At 39.8% G+C, this 12,593-nt stretch overlaps 1 protein-coding gene across 1 annotated transcript; it reads right to left on the reverse strand.

Moving 5' to 3' along the window:
- Positions 1 to 964: 964 nt before the first annotated feature.
- dpp7 (dipeptidyl-peptidase 7) lies at positions 965 to 10,198 on the reverse strand. Its single transcript, XM_058635149.1, has 13 exons — positions 10,049 to 10,198; positions 9,222 to 9,348; positions 8,997 to 9,136; positions 8,457 to 8,620; positions 8,025 to 8,160; positions 7,661 to 7,742; positions 7,244 to 7,410; positions 6,930 to 6,990; positions 3,529 to 3,647; positions 3,162 to 3,318; positions 2,298 to 2,362; positions 1,511 to 1,581; positions 965 to 1,432 (listed from the first exon to the last, which is right to left on the reverse strand). Exons 1-13 carry the CDS (start codon positions 10,124 to 10,126, stop codon positions 1,324 to 1,326), a joined length of 1,476 nt encoding a protein of 491 aa, XP_058491132.1. The 5' UTR covers positions 10,127 to 10,198; the 3' UTR covers positions 965 to 1,323.
- Between the last annotated feature and the right edge of the window lie 2,395 nt (positions 10,199 to 12,593).

The following is a 12,593-nucleotide window of genomic DNA, read 5'->3' on the forward strand; positions in this document are numbered from 1 at the left end:
ATGGAGAACATGCACACACAAGGAGAACATGGAGAACATGCACACACGAGGAGGACATGCACACACGAGGAGAACATGGAGAACATGCACACACGAGGAGAACATGCACACACGAGGAAAACATGCACACATGAGGAGAACATTGAGAACATGGAGAACATGCACACACGAGGAGAACATGGAGAACATGCACACACGAGGAGAACATGGAGAACATGCACACACAAGGAGGACATGGAGAACATGCACACACGAGGTGAACATGCACACACGAGGAGAACATGGAGAACATGCACACACGAGGAGGACATGCACACACAAGGAGAACATGGAGAACATGCACACACGAGGAGAACATGGAGAACATGCACACACGAGGAGAACATGCACACATGAGGAGAACATTGAGAACATGGAGAACATGCACACACGAGGAGAACATGGAGAACATGCACACATGAGGAGAACATTGAGAACATGGAGAACATGCACACACGAGGAGAACATGGAGAACATGCACACACGAGGAGAACATGGAGAACATGCACACACGAGGAGAACATGGAGAACATGCACACACAAGGAGGACATGGAGAACATGCAAACTTCAGACAGAAGTGAACCAGCATCAGTCTTGTCGTCTGCTCCCGTGTTCGGACAGAAATGGGAAAAAAAGCCTTCAGTTTCTCTGTCCTCTCCAAACTGAACTTAAATTGCCAACTTGTATTTGACTGTCAACAATCTGAAATGAAATTTAAAATCTTAAATTGTTACTGCAACCAAAACTCCTGCACTTTGTCTGCCTAGTAGCACTTTTATATTTCAATGTTTGTTTTGAAAGTGTTTCCTCCCTGTTTCTTATTAACGATGACGTGTGCTGCTGCCTTTCTTGGCCAGCTCACCCATGTGAAAGAGATTTTCATCTCAATGGGTCTTTTATCTGGTTAAATAAATAAAAACTAAATAAAATAAAAAATATTTATGAAAAACACGGTTTTGTTGCAGATAGAATACATATTTTTTAGCGAACATAAAGTAAGAACCTTAAATAAGATTATTAATCATTAAAATGACAAAAAAAAAAAAGATGCAGGCTCCCTCTTGTGGGGAACTGCATGTTGGCAAGTTTTCAAGTCACTCACATGAAATAATCCCAGGGATTAAAAATGATTCATCCTTTGTGAGTTGTCCTATACAAAGTTGGATTTAATGTGTGTCATTATTATGTTGATTCATGAATAAAAAGTGTGTTTTTGTGCATGTTATGGAAAAACAAAAAGTATTCTTGATATTAATTAATTAATAAATACAAGTCCCGGGATTTCATAAGCGCAGTAATCTGCTCCTCTCCATCTTCACCCACTGAGCGATGACGTCTGCTTCCGTCTTCCTGGCAGTGACCAGTGATGCAGGATCGGCGTCGTCGTGTCCTCTGTGTGAGACAAACGGGGACACGTCACACATGTGAAGTGTGAGACTGTGCAGAGCAGAGGACGGCGGGCGTCTGTACCTCAGGTCCAGGTGATGAGCTCCTTCAGGGATGTTGATGGCGATCAGAGACGAGCTCAGGGACTTCCGTACCTTCAACAGCAGAGAGGCGAATAAAGACACTGTTGTTTCTGACCCACGCGTTCACATGACGTAAGATTTACTGTGGTCACTGCAGGTGTCCCTGAAGTGTATTTAAATGACCGATACAGGAGTTCATTACATTTGTAGTTCCTCAGCTCACTCAAATACTGAGTGCAGGATTCCCTCACCTGGGTTGGCATCAAATTCAAGGGCTTTTCAAGGACATTCCAGGACCAAATGTGCTGATACAGCTTAAGATGGGAGGGCAACGTGTAAGAGCCGCTTCTCCCGCGGCATCCACTGTCAGTGATCTACAGCAAGATCTGCATCTGGACAAGTGATTGTCCTCAGGATCTTAGTTTAAAGTCAGTCTTTGTCATTTCCTTTGGTGAGACAGAGATCGTGGAATTTGCACTCATTGTTCTGCATGGAATCTCATTTTGAAATGGCAGAGAGAGAGAGAGAGTGTCCACAACATCGCGAGTAATTACAACTCATCATGCAATGCAGGGCATCAAACAGCAGGTGGCGTCATAACAAACAAGGACATTCACCTAAATATGAACTGAACTTGTTTTCCGCACAAACACCTTCAATGACCCGTGTCTATTTAGGGCCATTTCCAAAAACTTTCAAGGGGCCTTGATTTAAAAACATTTTTGAATTCCCCAACTTTCAAGGATTTTCAGGACCCCTGGGAACCCTGTGGGTGGCTTCAAACTCACCCCTCCATTTGCCCATGGGTCCAGATCACCGTTGGAGAAGATGATGTTACTGGCTGTGGAGAGAGCTGAACACAGACACACGCGTCAGCACAGACAAGGAAACAAGTTCCCTTCCCTATATATATATATATATATATATATAAATAATCGCTTGGTCCTTAAAATGTTATATATATATATGTATATATATATATATATATATATCTGTTCTCTAACAGGACGTTTTAGAACGCCATCATTTCCAAGTTTGACAAACATGGACCAACACTTTCTGACATTTTAACGACCAAACGATTACTCGATTAATCAAGAAAAACGTCGACACGTTACTCGATTATGAAATGAACCATTAGTTGCAGCCTTACATTTTATTACAATGATATTGTCAACAATATTAATATATTTCTCAATATTTGTATAGTACAAGAAAAAGTGAAAAAGTAAAAAAATGCAATTAAACTAGAAATTTACTGTATAGAGCAGCAACCAACAATTGTTTTCATAATTGAATAATCTGTGGATTATTTTCTGTTTTGTCCATAAAAGCTGTAAATCTCTTGTTTTGTCCACGATCCATTTATTTTTTGGTAGAAAAAGCAAAGAACCCAGAAAACAAATACTCATTCATTCATTCATTCATTCATTTATCGATGAATCGTTTGCAACCGTACATAAAGCAATTCAATGATTCAGATGAAGTGCACATTTGACTCTTCAGTTGCAGAGATTGTCTACAGAGCGTGGACGTGAGGAAGCAAATGTCCTCAGAAGCTGCTCAGGACATTTGGAACTTCTAACAAAGCTCCTTTGTCAAATCTTAAGAAAACACGTGCAGCAGTAAGTGTTTGGCCTCATGACACTCACCATCACCCCAGAACTGGGTTTTGAACCAGTCTGGTCTCGGGACCACGGCCCAGCGTTTGGAGCAGTAGCGCTCGCGCTCTGCCTCAGTGAACGTCATGGGAGGAAACATGTCCGTCACGTTGTTGCTCTCAAAGCACAGGTTGACCTCTGTACATGCCTGTAACCACCACACAAGCAGAGACAGCTGACAAACATGGTTCTCAAACTGTGGTACGTGTACAACACTAGCACCTGGTTTTCTGTCTTGAATCCTCTCTCTCTGGGTTGTTCTGTATTACTTTCCTATTCTTGTCTGGGATTGTCTCTCGTCTCATCATCAGACTGCTGTGTGTCGAGCTCCACAAACATGATGACGTGTGTGCAGTACCTGGTAGTCCCATGCCATGCTGTTAAAGCCCAGTCCACAACCAGTGGGATCAGCACACTCCAAATACAGACTGTACAGATCGAAACACGTCAGCACACCCGTGGAATTATAGACGATCGCTGCGGGATGGAAAGCAACAAGGTTATTTAATGAACTGCTCATTTCTACTCACTATCATTCATTCACTCAGGATCTACTGTGTAGACCAGGACCACACTGGATACTGCTCTTTGGAGTGTAACTCAAGCACATTTTTCAGGTGTAAACCAGTGTATATGTGTATCTAGTAATCTTCATGGTTAAGTGTAAAGTATTGAATTTCTATGTGATAAAAATCATCTTATATCTACAGCATTCAAATGTTGCCAATGGCTTTAATAAAATGTAAAATTAAATGTAAAGACATACAAGCACTTTGTTACTGTACTTGAGTACAAAATTCATCTGTACTTTACTTTATTTGCATTTCTAGCAACTTTTACTTTCACTACACTAAATTTCCTCTATCTTTACTAGCAAGAGTTGGTAATGGTGTGTATTTATATAGCGCTTTTACAGTACTTTTGATACACAAGTACAGTAAATGTCATATTTTAAGACTTTTACTTAAGTAATATTATAAAATACACTTTGGCACATACTGCACAAATGCACTTTTAAATTCATATCCATTTTACTGCTCCACTTATCATGTAACCTTTGTTACTTAAACCCTTAATACTCCATTTTTCAAAATCAGGCATTAGGTGGAGTCAGCTTCATCATAATACTGGTGATTTCTTGAACATTGTAAAAGTAAATTAAAATGCTTATTATTATATTGACATTATTATTATTATTATTATTATTGTTATTATTAATAATAATAATAATAATAATAATAATAATGTGACCAAAAAGGTTGTCATAGCTCTGTAATACACCTGGTATTTGCCAAACTTTCAAGATAAACTTTGACTCTTTACACATAATAATAACAAATCATGTACAAGTGTGAAAATAAAATTCCTGACAGAGAAGAGAACTAAATAATAATAAAAAAACAATAAACAGACAGCATTTAATAAAACAGACAAGTGAAATACAACTAAATAAAATCAATCAGAGGTGAAATTCACAGCCAAAAAACGACTAAAAATCTATTACTTACTATTAACTATTGCAAACCAAAAACCTATATAATTCTTTTTAAAATCTGATAAAATTGCATCAAATCTTAAGTGTATTTCCTAAAGTTAGTCATTCTAGAACTCTTGATTTTCAACCTAGACTATGGAATAGAAAGAAGACCAGGAGAACATAAAGTACTTGCAAGAGTATATGGAATTAAAAAGATATATAATATAGTCTGAAGCTTCAGCAGACTGGAGTAGTTTTCCATTTTCACAGCGGTTCCTGCTGTTCTCGTCTGCTCGTCGATGAACATGAAGACAAAGCTGTTCCTGCTTCTGTTCTCTGTGAAGACTGCAGTAGTTGTAGAGGCCTGGGCTATCTTTTTCCAGGCAGGTTCTTTGGAACCTCTGTGGTAGTTGTGGTGATTGTAGTAGTGGACCTTGGACCTCTGTAATCCTTGTAGACTGGACCTCCATAGTTGCTACAGGATGGGTGTCTGTTATACAACAGAACTTCTGTAGTTGCCATGGACTGGACTTCTGTAATATGAAGTGCCAGAACCTTGGTCATTGTAGCTGAATTTGTGTAGGGTCAGCCAGTCGGATTCAGGTGGGTACAGTCAAGTGAATTCTGGTAGGTTCAACCAGATCATTTGTGGTCAAACAGATAAATTGGTCTTTGGTTGATTGATCAATTTTGCTGTTGGTGTCATCAGCAGATGATGCTCCACAAGCTGAACACAGAAGGGACCAACATTTAACTTCAATGAAGACTGTGCTGGAATTTCGACTGCAGACTACGTGCAGCTATGTCCAACATTATTTTCCAGCACGACGTATGAAGCAAAGCAGCAGCGAGTTAGATGTCCGTCCGCCCTGCCGCTTTGTTGATGATGTCTGGGAGGTACCAGAGGAGGGCCTTGAAGGCATCATCCACTGGTTTTCGCTCGGTATCTTCAAGCTCTGCAATCTGTTTCTCCATAGCCACTAATCTTCCCATCACTTCATTCATAGACTTAGTTCTCATGTTGGTTCTGTCGTCCAGAGCCTGCTTACTCTTTGCAAGAGACTCGAGGAGCATCTTCCCCCGATCACAGGTTTTCTCAGCTAGTTTGCTTTGGCAGGTCTCTGACACTTTCTTCTTGTTGTTGTTAAATTCAGCATTGAGATCAAACAGTGCAATTTTTTTCTTAATCAGTGCAATCAATTTAACCTTTTCATTTAAGGTCTGTGTGTTGGTTTCTGCAACAGACTGGTTTTCCACTTTCACAGCAGCCATCGCTTCATTTGTCTCCGCCGACGGACGTGGAGACAAAGCTGCTCCTGCTTCTGTCTTCTGTGAAAACTCTGCTTCATTTACTGCACACTGTGCTTTTGGTTTCCAGGCAGGTTTTTTGGGACATCTGTGGTAATTGTAGAAGTGACCTTGGTTGTAGGCTGGACCTCTGGAGTCATTGTAGGCTGGACCTCTGTAGTTATTATAGGCTGGACCTCTGTAGTTATTATAGGCTGGACCTCTGTAGTCATTGTAGGCAGAACTTCGGTAGACATAATTGGTTGGACGTCTGAAATTACTTTGGGCTGGAAGTCTGTAGTTCATGTGGTTTGGACCTACGTAGGTATGGCCAGCTGGGACTTTGTAGGAATAGTTGGGTGGAACTTGGTAGGAACAGTCAGATGGAACTTGGTAGGAATAGTTAGGGTTAGGAGGGACTTGGTAATTAAAGCCAGCTGGATGTTGGTAGGTATAGACGACGTCTGTCAGGAGTGTGTTGGTGTCTGCAGCAGACAGGTGCTCTGTGCCCACAGTGGCCTGTGCTTCATTGTTATTAGCTTCAGTTGAATCAGCTGCAGACTGTTTGTCCATTTCCTTTGTGATTGTCTGAGTGGACTCAGCTGAATCACGAGTCTCTTTCACTTGAGGCAATGAAGGCAACTTCTGGACCTGGTTGTCGTTTACGGACATAATTGTTCAGGAAATGTAAGATTGGTGTCTGTTGTTGCACTTGTCAAGACAGAGAGAACGCACACCTTCGCTGGCTGTGCACGAAGCCGAGACATCAAAAGCACATGACATGAAAGGCACTGAAATGATGTCAAACACCCAAAACTGATGACATGTGACGTGACGGGCACTTTCACCTGAAGCAGCAGCCTCACCTTGTGCTTCTACATACTGCTTTTCATAGAACTGCATCAAAAGACGTGCCATTGTTTGGCTACAGGCTAATCCTGTTACCAATATCCAATAAGTAATATTATTAAATCAGTATTTCAGAGTTCATTCACCTGCAGTGTTCCTGAGATTGGCGAGTAGGTCAGATCCACTCAACATGGTTTCACAAGCCACCTGAAAAGAAGTCAGTCATGTCAGACGTTGCTTCACATGAAAGAAGAAAGACTTCTCTCTCTTTAGAACATAAACACTGACCACGCCATGGAGAGCAAAACCTGGTCCTAATGAGGCACAACCTCATTTCTGAGGAACTTAAGTTTCAGGCAAGAGTCTTACCAACCCAATCTAGGGTTAGATATGTCATCAGTTAGGGATACAATGTGTTGTTTGAAGGATGTAGAAGATGAGTTTGACTGAGTGTGTGTACCTTGACAGGATTGGCAGGCATGTTGCCCATGAAGTGAGTGCTGTAAGGGTAATCCAGCATGGCCATCATAGTGAAGGCGTTCCTCAGCAGACCGTTGAGCTGGTGGACGTCCTGCGCAGACGACGGAGGTTTACACAGACTAAACTCTGACTGGATGTGACTGTAATCTGGTAACAAAGACAACAAGTCACTTTATTGGGAGTTATTCATTCAATGTTCTGGGTTCTGGAGCCGTCTTTGTTAAACATGTCACCACCTCATCACCTCATTCTCCCACATTCACATGTGACCAATGTCTGCTGCATTCACAACAGTAAGAGAATGTTCAGAAAGTCTGTTCTATCGTCTATTTCTATGTCTATTCCTTGACGTCTGCAAAAGACAAAAAACAAGATGAGACACTTAGTTTCGATTTACCTTGATTTTCAGCCAGTTCTTTGAGCTGATGGAAAGCTCCTCTCACAGCTTCTCTGCATTCAGGGGCAATGCTCTCAAAATCCTTTGAAAGAGAAATAAGGTTTTTTATCATAACATGAACACATGTCTGTGCCTCTCTGTGGAGAGAAGCTCAAATCAATCACTGCTGTAACAGGAATTCAGGTTTGAATCATGTGATGATCAGTTTTAATAATGTGGTGGTCATTGATAAAACTGGTGATATGAGACGAGGCATCTAGAGCCTGAAATTAGACTACATCACTCAGGATGGATGTTAAGACCAGGTCTGAACTGGGTCCAAGACCTGTGGACTCAACAAACAGATGATCACCCTTGTACTTACAGCTGTAACATCTCTGAAAAACTGTCGGGAATCTCCCAGCCCAGCAGTGGACAGGATGGGGGCACTGGCTGCCAGAGCTCCAGCCACAACATTTGGATATTTGAGTCTCATGTAGACGGACAGCATTCCACCATAACTGCAGAGACAGTGAGAGAGAGACAGTCAAACAGGATGTCAAATGTGTCTTTAACCTTAGACGCCTGAAGTTTGTTACATCCAGCATCAGGTTTCTCTGAATATGAACCGAATACATCATGCAGTTTCAAGTTCGGCTTACGTTGGATAAACTGAACGCTCCTAAAAGTGATCAGGAGGCTAAAGAACAGCAGCAAGTTCAGCGTCTTTGCCTCAAGGAATTCAAGTGTAACATTTAATGTGTAAAAGAAGAAACAACACAAGGGTGAAGAGTGTTGGAGAGTGAGTGGATCTCACCTGCCTCCAAACACGATGACAGGACACTGTGTGGCTGCGAGCTGCTGTTTCAGCTCAGTGATCATGACGCTGTAGTCAGCGAGCGCCTGCTCCACAGTCAGCAGGCCGATCTCTGGGATGTTGAAGGAGTCGTGGCCAAACGGCAGAGATGTGCCGTAGTACCTCTGCAAGAAAAAGACATGCTTTTCTTTCACATTTGTGTACTTACTGATGAAAACACCTCAAACTTTTCTTTTTCATAGTTCTCTATGTCTGGCACACATTCTCTTATCAAAGCCTTTTATTTTCAGGGTCTTTTCTTCAAGAGTAACTCATTTCTCAGTCTTTGTGTGACAATAACAAAATAAAGAGATGAAACCACATGATCTTCAGTGTCAGTGTCAGTCCATATAAGTGGATTAGATATTAGAAAGAGACTAAATATGATCCCATACAATCTATAAACATCACGTCCATAAGCTTTTTTTCTTGTTTGTGTGATGGAGGAAGTGAAAATCAGCTGACAGTATGAGTCACATGGCTGTCACTGTGTTTTCTTACATGTTCTGCAAATATGACGAGCGCTCTTTGCTGAGCAGCCAACTCTGTGATGAATCCAGAGTTGAGGGCAAAGTCCCAGATGTCTCCCTCGTTGCCCGTGTAGAAGAAAACGGGTCCGACGCCTTTCTCCCAGTATTTATCTGAAATGAGAACGAGCGCGAGAACACGATGAGCCGTTCGATCGTACAGTTCTTGTTCGCTTCATGAGAGGAAACGGAGTTTCACCTGTGATCAGGTAACGCTGACTGAACGTCCCGTTTCCCATGCTGTTGAAGTTGAAGTGATCCAGAGTCTGAGTGAAGTACTTCTCTGTGAACGGCGACTCTGTCTTCACTCCACGATGTTTCCTTAACTGGAGGAAAATCAATATTATTCTGTATTATTCTGGGATACAGTGTCATTCATTAAAGCGGCCGTACGTAACTTTGTTCAAGGAAACAATGTAACAATATTTGTCCTTCATCTGTGAGTGAGTGAGTGAGTGAGTGAGGTATTACAGTTTCAAGAAACTGAGCGTGTCACACACAAGAACTTTAAAAGGGAAATTCATCAAACTTTATGCTTTTAGTTTGTGTTCTTTGTAAATCAGCCAGGACACGTCATAGAACTATTGTTTAACCAAACTCAACTTAAGAAACTGCAAAAACACCAACAGACACTTTTAAATCATTTAAAATGTGATTAACATTTGAAACGTTGGGCTCACACCATCATATTATTGTAGATTATTTTTGTCATTGATAATGAAGTCTTTAATAGTAAATAAAATAGATCATCTGGACACATCACAGGACTGTCAAACCAAACCTCATTCATGTAACTGCTAACTTTGGAAAATCGTGCTATTTTTTATTTGTTATTTATAAGAAATGTGAATAATATTAATCTTTCGGCTTAAACACCTGACACACAAACTGAAACCCAAATATTCAAATGAGTTACGGTTTGCAGAAGTTTCTAACGCCTCTGAGACGTTTGAATGGCGTTTTTTTTCTAAAACAGAACAAAAACGGATATTTGGACAAGAAAACACTAGAAACTCAAGCGCTTACCTTAAAGTAAGAGTGCGGCAGCGCCTCAGCACAAAACACGGCCACTGTCACCGTGAGAAAAGACATTATTTGTCTCATGTTTGTCTAATTTCAGCTTTAATTTCAACAACAACAGAGAAGACAAGTTACTTCGCCGGTGTTCAACGCGCCTGCGCCGAAATCACGTGTCATGTGACTTGTGCTACATTCAGGTACATCTCGTATGTTTTAACTTCCTTTTCTTTAAAGGGGCCAAGTAGCAAACTGCAGTAAACTATCGAAATGTTTAAACGAGCGCAAACTTAATATTAATTCATTTATAACATTTACATTTATTTGTCAAACCAAATATGTTGGAACAACTGGAACAAACTGATCTGAAATCAGCACCCAATGTTTATATTTTTTAATCCAGGTTAAAAAAAAAATCACGTGCTTACGATTGAGCTCTTTTACATCAGGTTACATTTAATTATTAATAATAATTATAATAATAATATTATTAATAATAATAATAATAATAATAATACATTTGTTTAACGTGTCAGTTGCTTTCTTATTTGAGCGCTTTGAAAAAATGGTGCAAAGTATTCATAAATATTTCCCACACCTACTTTACATCATGTGTCAAGTTTGGGCCACAAAACCATATTAAGTTTACTGTCAAACTCACACACCAATGAACAAATTATCAAAGCAGTTGGTGATCAATTTAATAATCAACCAATCTTATGCTACCATCACACATCCTGTTCATCCATCCATCCAATACTATTTATCCTCCTCATCCATTTAAACCAGTAAGTGTCAGCATTACCCAATAATGATCTATTAGGCATCATCACTGAGGGATTCCCAGTGATTTCTGATCTTTAAAACCCAGCAACAGTTGTTGAATGCTCTGCTTCCCACAGTGTGGGCCTCTAAAAAATGTTTCTAAAATGATTCAAAACAAATGTTCTTTTTGCTTTGGCGAAAACAAACTTAAATCCATTAAAAGACATCAAATATGTATTGTGGAATATGATGTTGTGTGTTTCATACAACATAAACAAAACCCACTGAGGCACATATACACAACACCACCATAATCAAGCAGAGGTAAGAAGGTAGATGACATCAGAAATGTCCGAGCTCTGAGGGAGAAACATGATTTGTTTCTGTAAAAGAAACCGAGCTTCACCCTTAAATTAGAAACCAAATTTCTAACATGTACTTTGAATGACAGCTCCGCATCAATGATGAATCCCAGGTCCTTATAACTGGTAACCAGCTCAAGAGCTCTGGCATGGGAAGTTCTAATTGAGGGTATTTTTTTTTCCATGGGAACAGATGAATTAGAGTATAACGTTGCTTTTGATTTTCCAGTATTTAAAAGCAGTTATGAGTCTGCACTGCATCAAAGGCAGACTGCAAAAATGTGAATGCTTGTGCAATCGAGTGTGAACAACAGTAAATTACGGAACCATCAGCATAAAAATGGTATGAGGCATTTTGACAAGTTTGCACACAGACTGTTAATGTAGATTGTAAAGAAAATGGGCCCTACGACAGAGCCTTGAGGTACACCTTTTGTGTATTTTGGTCAGAATACCAAAATGAATGCGCCAATAATGTCGATTCTGTTATTCATATTAACGATGTGGAACGATGCTGTATTTCACAAGTCAATGACCAAATGTTTGTTCAATAAAAATCGCTTTATTTCAACATTTTCCAAACAGAATTAAAGCAGATTCAGCATTTATTATTATTATTATTATAATACAAGTAAAATCTGCAATGCATTATCTTATGTTGAGAGAAAAAAAAACAATGTCCCACTTAAATACAACATCCCATATCACAGCTTAAGGACAAATTAAACCAGAAACAGAAACGGTGAGTCCGTCCGTCACAGTGAAGTTTCCTCCCTCACTCTCTTTGAAAAATTCAGTCACGTTTGGAACACACAGCACATTTGTCTTTACAGTCGCCTCGTGATCAAACACACAAACATGTACAATCGTCACGACAATCACCGGTGGGTTCTGGTGTATAAGCATCACATGTTCATTGTAATGTTCCTTGAAAATGTAACGTAATCCTGGATTGGTCATTTAAATACACTCCAGGGACGCCTGGAATTACAACTGTGTTTAACGGACAATAAATCCTATATAATGTGGATGATGATGATGACGATGATGATTTACAGCCTACGATCACATACGACATCAGCTGCTACAAGAAGAAATGACTCCCAGTTTAAGTGAAGCTGTGAAACCAACATCCCAGCTGAACTGTTGTTGTTGTTCAAATGAGAAAAAAAAGAAGGTAACATAACATTATTTTAAAGCCATTTACTGCGTTAATTCATGTTTTAACTAATCATTAATCCATGTTATTCAGGTTCATGAAGTTATTAAATCATATATTATTCGAAGGTCTATAAAGTTACTGTTAAAAATGACATTAAAAGCTTTAAATATCTTGCTTTCGCTCACATTTATTAAAGGTTTAGCTTTATTAATGCAAATGTAAAGAATGAATAAAGGTTAACAGTGGTTAATGAACGCTTTAAGTT

Source organism: Solea solea, chromosome 8 (genome assembly GCF_958295425.1).
Source record: "Solea solea chromosome 8, fSolSol10.1, whole genome shotgun sequence".
Taxonomy (NCBI): domain Eukaryota; kingdom Metazoa; phylum Chordata; class Actinopteri; order Pleuronectiformes; family Soleidae; genus Solea; species Solea solea.

Coding starts and splice junctions, on each gene's coding strand:
- dpp7 (XM_058635149.1), bottom strand. CDS start 10,126: ATGAGACAAATAATGTCTTTTCTCACGGTGACAGTGGCCGTGTTTTGT. Junction 9,137..9,221: donor TCAGCGTTACCTGATCACAG/GTGAAACTCCGT, acceptor TTCTCATTTCAG/ATAAATACTGGGAGAAAGGC. Junction 3,319..3,528: donor GCATGGCATGGGACTACCAG/GTACTGCACACA, acceptor TGGTGGTTACAG/GCATGTACAGAGGTCAACCT.